This window comes from Plasmodium chabaudi (assembly GCF_900002335.3).
Source record: "Plasmodium chabaudi chabaudi strain AS genome assembly, chromosome: 14".
In the NCBI taxonomy this organism is placed as follows: domain Eukaryota; phylum Apicomplexa; class Aconoidasida; order Haemosporida; family Plasmodiidae; genus Plasmodium; species Plasmodium chabaudi.
The window spans coordinates 602,809-613,991 of NC_030114.2; the positions used below are offsets into that span (position 1 = coordinate 602,809).

An 11,183-nucleotide genomic window follows, 5' to 3' on the forward strand; every position below is an offset into this window, starting at 1 on the left:
ATAAAATAATGATTAATTTGTGAATATGTCCATAATTTGTTTTATTATATAATTGAATAAATATTCTTATACAAATTAATATAAATGTATTTTTTTTTCTTACAATATGTTTATTTCATATGTATTTTATTTTTTTATATATTTTAATGTATCCTATTTTTTTTATATATGTAATGTAGAAAAGTAAGAATTATCTAAGACTTCATCAATTTTTAATCTTTCATTTGGATCCCTTAAAAAATTAAATGAAATTTAAATAAATAATTGTATAAATAAGCATACACTATTCTTATATCTATAGCATATAGAATATTATGAAAAACGACATATACAACATAAAATAAATCACATAATTCGGGACAAATTATACGCTGCTACCATTTTAAAAGCCCATCTATTATGTCTATTAAATCTCTTTCTCTGCAAAATTTTATTTCATATAAAAATACATTTTTTTATGTTAAAATATAAACTATACAATGCAGTAACGAATTCGTTTTGGGATATATAAGGTGGTATAATCTTAGTAAATATGTTACAAGTACAATACTAAAATAAATGAATAAATAAGACACGGAATAAGTAATACTATTATATATATATATATTTTTGTTAACTCTTTCTCTAAAACGTTTCCTAGAATATGACTCCATGATAAAGATGGGATATCTAACTCGCATAGCTCTTTTATTAGTAATGTCTTAATATAAAAAAAAATAACGAAATTTATAAAATATATAAGAATGTAGTATTTATGAACTATTACGTTTAGCAACCATATAAAAATATTACATTTTTGGAGCTAGTATAATCCTTTATATTTTCATAAAAATTTCTATATAAAAAAATAGAACAAATGAGTATATTTCTTCTTATTTTTTTATATAATTTTAGGTATAACATCGAATTTTAAAATGGATACATATTAGGTGATCCTAAGACTTCAATCAAATTTATAATTTGGGAGCATTCTTCTGAATATCTTTAGAAATAAATCAAAAAAATAATAAAATAAATAAATAATAAAATAAATGGGAAATGAAAATAAAATGCTTCCCTATGCTTATGTACTAAAACTTTTATAATTTCATTTTTTAACTCGTCTTTCTTGAACTTTCCAGGAAACAAGGGGCACAAATTTATTAGCTCAAAAATTATACAACCCAGCGCTAAGGTATTAAAAATATTATTATATTAAAAGATCCAATAGAATTAAAGGGTATAAAAAAAGTTACAAACAAATTGCAAATAAAATACTAACACCATAGGTCCACAGCTGTCTGTAAAATGCGAAAAAATGAAAAGGCAACATAGGTACTCAAATCAGACCATTGGATCGTATATCGAATATCTTTAAGAATATTCATTCATATTTTATATACATGTCAGTTTTATTATAAATAATTTTTTAACCGTATAATACATGGAGCCACAAAGCAATTCCGGCGCCCTATACCATCTTGAACAGATATAAGGGATGGAAATAATATTTTTTTCAACTTTTTTGGCAGATCCTTAAAAAAATAAGCGTATTATCCATTTCAAATGCCATCAATTTAGCATTCTACTTAATTATAAATGTGTATATACATTTTTTTATATACCTAAATCACATATTTCTACATTAATATCAGGCGTATCCAAATTGATCTATTAATAAAAAGATTACTTATTTTGTATTCATATGCTTAATTAGATACACATTTATTAATTTATTTATTACTAATATATTATCCGGTTTTAAATCTCTATGAGCAACACTATGCTCGTGCAAATTTTTTATTCCTAAGCATATTTGACTAAAATAAAGATGCATCGATTTGTGCTTATCCATAATAGGTTCATATATATGTGCATGCATATATCCTTTTCATTACGTACTGTATTATTGTTTTCAAGCTATCTGGTGGGATTCGCTCATATCTAATAATTATAAAAAATGATAAGAAATATATATTTTGCATGCACCACCTTTTCATTTTTGTATTCAAAAGGGTTAATAATACAGTTAGCTTAATTATATAAGTTAATCAAGAGAATGTGTGAAAATATAGTTATTTTTACTTGTCTTCCCTTTTTTCCTGCTTTTTTAGTCTTATAAATTTTCCTAAGCTATATGTCATATATTTAAAAACAATATTTTGGATGCGAAATCCTTTTTCTGTCGTTGTATAAAAAATCGATTTTGTATTTACGATATTTTTACTGTAATTCATTTTTTTTAATAAGTCAACTTCTCTAGAAACTTTATTTCTCCTTCAGACAAGGAAATGAAAAGTTAATAAAAATGGACAATGATAAGTAACTGTTTATTATCAAAATGGTTAGGATTAGTGGTTATATACTTATTAGTATTATTTGTACCATTTTGGCGACCTTTTAATGGCAACTGGTTCTTGAGTAGCTAAATCTATTGCATAATAGACCTTTCCAAAAGTTCCTTTTCCAATCAGTTTTATCAATTTATATTGGGGATATTCATTTTTACTCCCCTTTGTTTTATCCATTTCGTGTTTATATACTTTATGAACTTAAACACTATATTATCGCTCAATATATACATACAGAATAAATAAGTTTATATTTATTGTGTCTATATTATTGCTTGTAAATATGTGCAAGTTCAAAATGTATGTAATAATAATTCTAAAATAAGTTGTTTAAAACGAACAAATGTAACACCCCATACGAAACAAAAAATTAAACTATATCCATAGTCTTTTAAAAAAAATAACAGAACAAATGGAGAGTCAAAAAAAAATTAAACAAAGATTTACAAAATATATATTCAACAAACAAATTAATAAACAATTTTATTTAAATTTTCATAAGAAAAACAAAAAAATTAAAATAAATAAAGAGACTTTCCCAAACAAAATATGAATATATATTTCATGTACATACATATAAGACAAAATTTTACTGTTTTTTTTTAATAAATATTATCTCTACATAAACATGTATACATATACACACGCGTGTGCGTTATATATACTATTTAAATATGCGAAATAGACTATTAAAAGAATGCTAATTTTTATTTAACTTTTCAAAATATAATATATTGAGGAATTGTTCAATTTGGGCCGTAAAAAAAAAATAAAAGCGAGTGCAAAAAAGAGAACAGAGAATAACTACCAAAAAAAGGAATGTCTTAAATGTAGAATTGTTAAAATAAAAAAATACACCAAATGTATTTCATTTAAAAATTAAGGTTATCATAATTTCTACATTTACTGTTTGTTGTCAAACCATCAATATGTTTGAAAATTTTATTTTTTGTTCTAAATATTGATATATAAAAATAAACAATATATACACATGTGCGTATGTACATATGTATGCTTATATATTTTTCTTCTTTGTATTTTATTGCAATAATATAGGAGCTATGAAAATATAAGAACTTATATATCTTTTTAAATTGTTTTACTATTTTGTGTATTATATCGTATTGCGCATTGCAAATAAATATATAAATGTTTGTGTGTGCCATTTACACAATAATTAAATATATATATTGCTTTAGCTACACATATATAACAACTGAAATTATTTATATGCAATTATTATTTGTCCAATTTTATTTATTAAATTTAAATCGTTTCTCGTATTATTTATATCCTAAAATCCATGAAACTGACTTAATATATATATTATAATTTTATAAAATTCAAACCCGGAAAATAACAATAAAAAAGGAATATAAAAAATATATGTGAAGCTAATGAAAATAATGGCAACATTATAAATTACAAATATATGCAATAATAAAATATACATATATTTATTTAATAATCTTTTTTATTTTTCCTTCAATGTGTAGTGGCCAATTCAATAAGTTTATAGTGTATACAAGTTAAAGTTTTTTTTTCGCATAAGGATTATATGCGTCATTAATTTTGTTAACATTTATGAATATTTCATTACATATTATTTTTTTATTCGAAATTTCGATATATTTCCATTTCTCAATTGCGTATTTATTTTATTTATTTATTTACTTACAATTGAGGGTCATCTACACCATCACACATTACACGCACTTCAGTGTTTAACCGTTGATTCTTTACTAAAGTAACAACAATAAAATTGAAAAAGTTTGAAAAAAATTTGAAAAAAAAGGAATATGATACTACTTGAATAAAAATATAATAAACTTTATACATGTGTTTTTTTTTTATAAAGTATATAAATTTTTTATTATATTTATTCATATATATCATATTTAAACAGCTGAAAAAAGATTGTCAAAAACGTCCTTATATATGTATAAATCTATATAAGAGCTTATTTAAATAATGTGTAGTGAAAATGTGATACTATTGATAAATATGATAAAAAAACAAAACAGTGAAGAAAGGGAAAAAAACAAACATTTGCATAAATTACTAAAGTATGGCTTACGATAAAAATATATAGAGAAAAGAAATTTTATTCAAAGATGTGATCAAATGTTGAGAAGATAAACCCTTTTATTGACAAAATGAACATATGTATATCCATATAAATATTATTATATGTAATACTGTGCTATAATTAATAGTCATATAATCGGATCGATATATATATTCATTGCACCGAATAAGTATGGAAGAATATAGACATCAAGTTGGCGGTCATTGCAAGTTGATCAAACCCAAAGATTCATCAAAAGTTTACAAACCGCTGATAGAAAATGAATATATTTTTTATGAAAAATTAAAAAACTTTCGTTCTTCTTCTGCAGAATCTAGTCCTTTACAGATATTAAAAAAATTTATTCCAAAATTTTATGGCGTTGTAGACATTCCTGTTGATTCTTTCTCAAACTTAAATGATAAAACATTAAGAAAAAATTCAAAAGGGGCAGAAAAATCAAAAAAAAATCGAAAGAACTCCCCACAAAATAACAACTTGAAATATACTCGTATTAATAAAAATGAAAAAGAGAAAGATTGCATATTCACCAACCCAGATTATGCTCATACTGAAACGGAGACACATTGCAGTGATGGAAGTATTTGCATAAATCGGAAAGAGGGAACAAACCATATAAAAATTGATGAAATAGATTATCAAACAAGCATAAACATAAATAGTTACAAGAAAAATGATGAACATGATAGTGAGCATGATGAGGATAAGAAAAAGTGGGTTCCACATATTATTTTGGAAGATTTAGTAAACGGATTTAAAAGACCTTGTGTATTAGATATAAAGATGGGCAAAAGACAACGAAAAATAGGTGCATCGTTAGAAAAAAAGAAAAGACAAGTTGAAAAAAGCTTTAAAACAACTAGCCATTCATTAGGGTTTCGATTATGTGGATGTCAACATTATAATAAATTACAAGATACATTATTTTATAAAGATAAATATTGGGGTAGAAGTTTAAGCAAAGAAAATATTCCATGGGCAATTAGAAACTGGTTTTGGAATGGATCATTATTATATGATGAATTAATTCCAATACTTTTAGAAAAATTACATGTTTTTTTTAATTGCATTGTTGAATTAAGACATTATAGATTTTGGTCTTCATCTTTATTATGGGTTTTTGATGGAGGTTTAAGTGATAAAAAAGAACGATCAAATTCGTTAGATATAAGAATGATTGATTTTGCTAATACAATATATTTACAAGATAATCCTTCTGTAGATGAAGAATATATTTTTGGGTTACGTAATTTAATTTATTTTATTCAAATATTATATAATTGTATACATAATATGTATTTTTTACCTTATCAAATTAATACTTATTTTTATTCTGAAAATTATGATATCACAAAAAAAGATAAATCTATTCAACCATTTTATCATCATATTATTAAAGGGAAAGTCAAATCAGATATTACGGATCAAATTAAAGAAAAGAAAAAAAAAAAAAAAATTCAAATCAAAAAATTAAAACAAAAAAAAAAATATACTATATGTATGAATATGGAGCTTTTAAAACAGGACCCAATTTCCACAAATGGAAATTATGCCCAGTTACAAAATGGTGCACCTAATCTTCAAAAAGTTAAAGTTATTGATAATATTTGTCAAGGAAACACTTTGAATACTGATAAAGTAAACCGCTCTTATTTTATTAATAACGATAAATATTCATTCGTAGAAGCAAATGCAAATCGTAGCGGTTCTAACTATTTTGTGAATAAAAGTAGGCATACACCTTCGAATTTTGCCACATACAGTTCAAATGACTGTAGAGAAAAAATCGATGGTGGGGATCAAAAATTGGATGTTCATCAATTTATCAAAATTTTGTGCAACAACAATGAAAATAAAAGAATTGATAAAGAAAAGGCAAATGTAAAAATGAATATAAAATGTAGGTTGAATACAAAAGTAAATAGTTACAATCAAAATATATGTGATAAATTGAACGAAGATAAAGAGAATCTAATTAAGATTGACAAAAACTATATAAACAATGAGCAAACAAAAATAGGCAATGATTCAAAAGTGCAAATAAAAAGAAGCATAGATAAATTTAATTTAGAGCAAGCCAATGAGGATATAGAAAAATCTTACAATTATGAACAGGTTGGATCAAAAAAAGAAAACAAAGAAAATGGAATAAATAAGGTAACGGTTCAATGCCGAAGTGATAATAAAATTTGCTATAAAGATGTGGTTGTAAAAATGTCATGCTCAAATTTGCCAATTTCTGAAAACTATAAAGAAAAAAATACAAACACGTTTGACGTCACATGTTTACCTTCATTAGAAAATATAGAAAAAAACTATAATGCAAAAATAGGATTAAAAAAAATAAACTTCAATTCAGATTCGTTTTTATTTTTTAAGAAAAGCTTCGATGTGAATAGTGTTAAAACAGTTGTAAAAAAGAAAAATTTGCAAATGTGTGAGAAATCAAATTCATACACAGATATTTTTATAAATATAAAAAAAGACAACAAAAAAAAAATATATTATGAAAAGAAAATTAACAAGTACATTTTAAGAAAATATAGTGAATTTGGTGATATTAAAAGTTTTACAAAGTCAGCAAATCAAATGAGCTATTTACGTAGTAGTAATATATCCAATAGTAGACATACTATTGTTTATAAAAAAAATAAGATCTATAATAAATTTTATAAAATTAATAAAAATAAAAAAAAATATTATTCACATTCTATTAATAACCCATTAGAAGAATTCAATCCTTATTCAGAATATAAAAATACTAATATGTTTTTTATTGATGATGGTATTTTAAATCATTCGAAAAAACAAAATATTTTTTTTAATAAGCATATTGAATATGAACTAAAACGTAAAAATTTAATAATCCCTTTAACAGAAACAAATGAAAATTATAAATATATTCGTAGATCTTTATCTGAACCTAATATTTATAAATTTCCTAGATTTGCATATACCCCAAACAATTTGAATGCTACAGAAATCCATTATAGCAACTTAATAAAAAATAAATTAGAAAAATTAATTAAAGCTCCTATATATGACCATATTTATGGATTTATTTCAAGCTCAACTAATGTCGACTATTTTTCGAATTGTTCTATAAGCGAATAGTTTTTATTCAATATTAATTTTTTTGTCCTCCCTCCCAATATCTCTATCTATCTATACATGCATATGTATATGTTTATGGGTTTACCATTTTGAACTATATTTGTAATATGAATTAAATGATTTATTTATTCAATTTTTTTTTAAATTTTATACTTTTATAATATTTCATTTGCATTTTTACAGTTTATTATTTCCAGTTGATATAACCATTTTCATTTTTTATCAACTTATAGTCATTTGCTATTGGTTATTATCATTGCTATTATTTTGTATATGTATCAATTATTTTAAATATTTAAAAAAATACAAGCATTTAAATACTAATTTTACACATATATGTATGTGTTAATTATATAAATTTTTATACTTACAGAAAGGTTACTGTCTTATTTTGACAAATATTTGCTTACCTTTCAATTTTAGAAAAAATAACAAAAATAAAATAGATTGACATAATAACACACACAAAAAATTATCATATCCCAATTTGTAGAAAAAATTATTTTATATAAATACGTCCATGTGAAAATGAAAATATTTACATTTTTTGTTTTTTCTTTTATTACACAAATTAATATTAAAGTATTTCCTTTTCATTAGTTCCCTGCTCACCCTTTTAAATACAATACGTAAAATCAATTAAAAGGGGGTGTAAAATAATGGCATATCAAAGAAATAATCTTAATTTTTTAATCAAAAAAAAATAACTATTATTATACATGTTTTTTTTTAACTGTTTGCTTAATCGTTCTTTCTTTTTTTCGTTTTCCCACTTTTGATAATAAATGCCTGCTGCACTTTTATTTTTTTTATTATATTATGAATATATGAAATATTATGTGGGTATAAAATACTATATGAGAAGACCTTTAATAATGAGTTATACTATTTTTGTACTTTTTAAATGGAAAAAAATGATATATTATATTTCATAATATTCTTATTAATAGGAATAATTAAAAATATTTTGGGAGGAAGGGCTAATTAAAGTATATATTTATATAAAATAAATAGTTGTATCATAAAAGAAAGAAAAAAAAAACACACACTAAAAATGTAATAAATTAATAAATATATTTTTGAAAAAGTTTAGAGAGATGAATATATTTGAATTTATAAAAAAGCATTTTATGTTTATTTTTTTTATGATATACCGTTTTTTTAATATAAAATATCCAATAAAAAAAAAATTCATAATATTTGGATTACCTTCTTCGGGGAAAACTTCTATAATATACTTTTTCAAGCTTGGATACCTTATTACAAGTGTAAGACCCAAACAAAAATGAAAATAAAAATGTTATAGCATTATTTAATAATAAGTTATAAAATACAAGCATACAAAATAAATATTAAAAAGCAGTGGACCTTTCTTATAACACACATACTGTCTACTCATAAAAATTGTCACTACATATTGAACTGTAAAACGTTGTATGCATATATAAAGAAATTTCTAAGCATACAAATTTCGATCCTTCTTTGAAACCCTTATGCCCACTAAGCTAGTACATTTGACACAACTTACTATCAGCATATAAAACGTACACATTTTCTATTTCGCCTTTTTAATATGTAGGTAAAAACATATTTTATAAACGAAGAAAAATTTACATTAAAAATAAATCGTGATAAAAATCATAATGAAGAAAAGAATTATGAAATAAATTTTTATGAAATAGGACATAACTGTTCTTACAATTTAATAAAAGAATATGCAGATATATCAGACGATGTAATTTATATTATTGATAGCATACATAAAGATAAATTATGTGAATGTAGAGAAGATTTTATAAGGATATTATATGAATTTCGATTTATATATAGAAAATGTAAATTTTTAATTTTTATGAACAAACAAGATTCAAATGGCTGCCTAAAGCCAGAAGAAATTATCAACTATTTTGCTTTACCAAATGAATTACAATATCGATGTAAATTTATACCTTCAAGTACATTATCTGGACAAGGATTAAATGAAGGTTTAGAATGGCTATTAAATTATAATATCTTTTCAGAAAAAGAAGATATTATGGAAAGACGTAAAAAGTTATATGACTATTAATAGTGTTAAAACTCCTGTTTAATGTATATACTAAAGAAAGGTTTTCATTATATACAACTATAGGGCAATAATATAGCTCTAACGAATTTCCCTTTATTTTTTGTTTGCTTTTGTTTTCCCCACATAAACCATCTTATTCATTCACTATTCAATTATAAGCATATGACTATTTACACTATATTTCTACCCGATTTGTTATTGTATAAATAGATATACATTTATATGTGTCACCCCCTTTTTATTTTTTTACGTTTTCATTTATCAAATGTATTATTTTATTTATGTTATTAAAAACACTCATCAATAAAATTAATTCTTTTTAAAGAACAAATCTAATTGTGAAAAAAAAATATATCAAATATTTAGGACAAGCATAGTAAATTTACTATAACAAAAATGGATTTTTATCTTATTTAAACATTTTTAAATAAAGCGATTTATCTCCAACAATGTCTATTATCTGTATATAATTAAATACAAATGTGCATATGTAAAAATTATTTAAAAATATGTAGTGAATATATATTATTTACTTTTTTGTAAACCCTTGATCTAAATTGCTACCTGATCAAGCTCTTCAAAAATACTTTTATTATTTCCCGCTATATCTTTATAGTACCTTTCTGATAATTTCTTTAAAAATGCCCAAAAAAATAAAAACGTTTTAACATGATATATATTAATTATTATCAAATTTTGTCAACCTTTTCAATATGTATTTACTTTCAATGAGTTTTCTGAATATTCCTTTTCACCGGTACTTTGAATGTCCTTAAATTCGTAGTCTAAAAGTGTAATAATGGATAAGGGGAAAAAATTAAAACAAAAACATTGTATAAAAATGAAAAACATAAATAATAATGAAAAAAATAAATAACAATGAAAATAACCTGCTTGGGTCTTGTCCCCTGGCATTGCATTAACAGACTGAGGATTTAGTGGCTGAGTTAAAATAAATTTAAAAAATATATTGAAAATATAATAATAAATATAAATCTATAAAATCATTCAAAATCATGTTCAACGAAAACCTTATAGATATTTTGAACTTCATAGGGTATTTGAGCATAGACAGTATAAAACAAAAAAAAAAGGGAAAATATATAATTATTCATTTTGAACTTAAAAAATATATTTTTTTTTTTAAAAAAACGAAACAACAATATGTGTTTATAATTTTTAATCTCTTATTATATAGAACAATTGATTTTAAGTAAAATAAAAATATGTATATATTTTTTATTTATACAAGCCCTATTATTATGTTATTATTTATGTGAATTTTAAAATATAGAGATACAATTTATTTTTTGTCGATTTCTACAAATTTGTTTGTGAACATAGTTCGGTTGTCCTTTTAAATTTATAGACTTAAATATTTGCATACGCATAAGTATTCCTGTGCCCTTTTTTTCAAAGCAAAATGGGTTATGCAAGCGTGTAATTACAACTAATAGAATTTAATATGTATGCATATATATATACATTCTTAAATTCTTATATATTTACACACATGATATCACAATTATTTAGTAATAATTTTTACAAATTAATGTGCCTTAATGGTATACCTGTCTTTTAT

The 11,183-nt window shown here is 22.9% G+C and overlaps 4 protein-coding genes across 4 annotated transcripts; 2 read left to right on the forward strand and 2 right to left on the reverse strand.

The window, feature by feature from the left end:
- Positions 1 to 162: 162 nt before the first annotated feature.
- On the reverse strand, positions 163 to 2,507 carry PCHAS_1416300 (protein kinase, putative; the record flags this gene model as incomplete). The annotated part of the gene is made up of 13 exons (XM_016799600.1): positions 163 to 232; positions 379 to 420; positions 618 to 700; positions 793 to 835; positions 923 to 982; positions 1,100 to 1,169; positions 1,262 to 1,280; positions 1,414 to 1,514; positions 1,605 to 1,650; positions 1,724 to 1,799; positions 1,882 to 1,923; positions 2,065 to 2,256; positions 2,365 to 2,507. 13 exons carry the CDS (start codon positions 2,505 to 2,507, stop codon positions 163 to 165), a joined length of 987 nt encoding a protein of 328 aa, XP_016654868.1.
- A 2,083-nt stretch (positions 2,508 to 4,590) lies between these two features.
- On the forward strand, positions 4,591 to 7,533 carry PCHAS_1416400 (inositol polyphosphate kinase, putative; the record flags this gene model as incomplete). Its single annotated transcript, XM_729882.2, has 1 exon — positions 4,591 to 7,533. One exon carries the CDS (start codon positions 4,591 to 4,593, stop codon positions 7,531 to 7,533), a length of 2,943 nt encoding a protein of 980 aa, XP_734975.2.
- Positions 7,534 to 8,630: 1,097 nt separating this feature from the next.
- PCHAS_1416500 (ADP-ribosylation factor, putative) lies at positions 8,631 to 9,601 on the forward strand (the record flags this gene model as incomplete). The annotated part of the gene is made up of 2 exons (XM_016799601.1): positions 8,631 to 8,801; positions 9,113 to 9,601. 2 exons carry the CDS (start codon positions 8,631 to 8,633, stop codon positions 9,599 to 9,601), a joined length of 660 nt encoding a protein of 219 aa, XP_016654869.1.
- Positions 9,602 to 10,010: 409 nt separating this feature from the next.
- On the reverse strand, positions 10,011 to 10,716 carry PCHAS_1416600 (conserved Plasmodium protein, unknown function; the record flags this gene model as incomplete). Its single annotated transcript, XM_016799602.1, has 5 exons — positions 10,011 to 10,061; positions 10,166 to 10,234; positions 10,325 to 10,386; positions 10,492 to 10,543; positions 10,633 to 10,716. 5 exons carry the CDS (start codon positions 10,714 to 10,716, stop codon positions 10,011 to 10,013), a joined length of 318 nt encoding a protein of 105 aa, XP_016654870.1.
- Between the last annotated feature and the right edge of the window lie 467 nt (positions 10,717 to 11,183).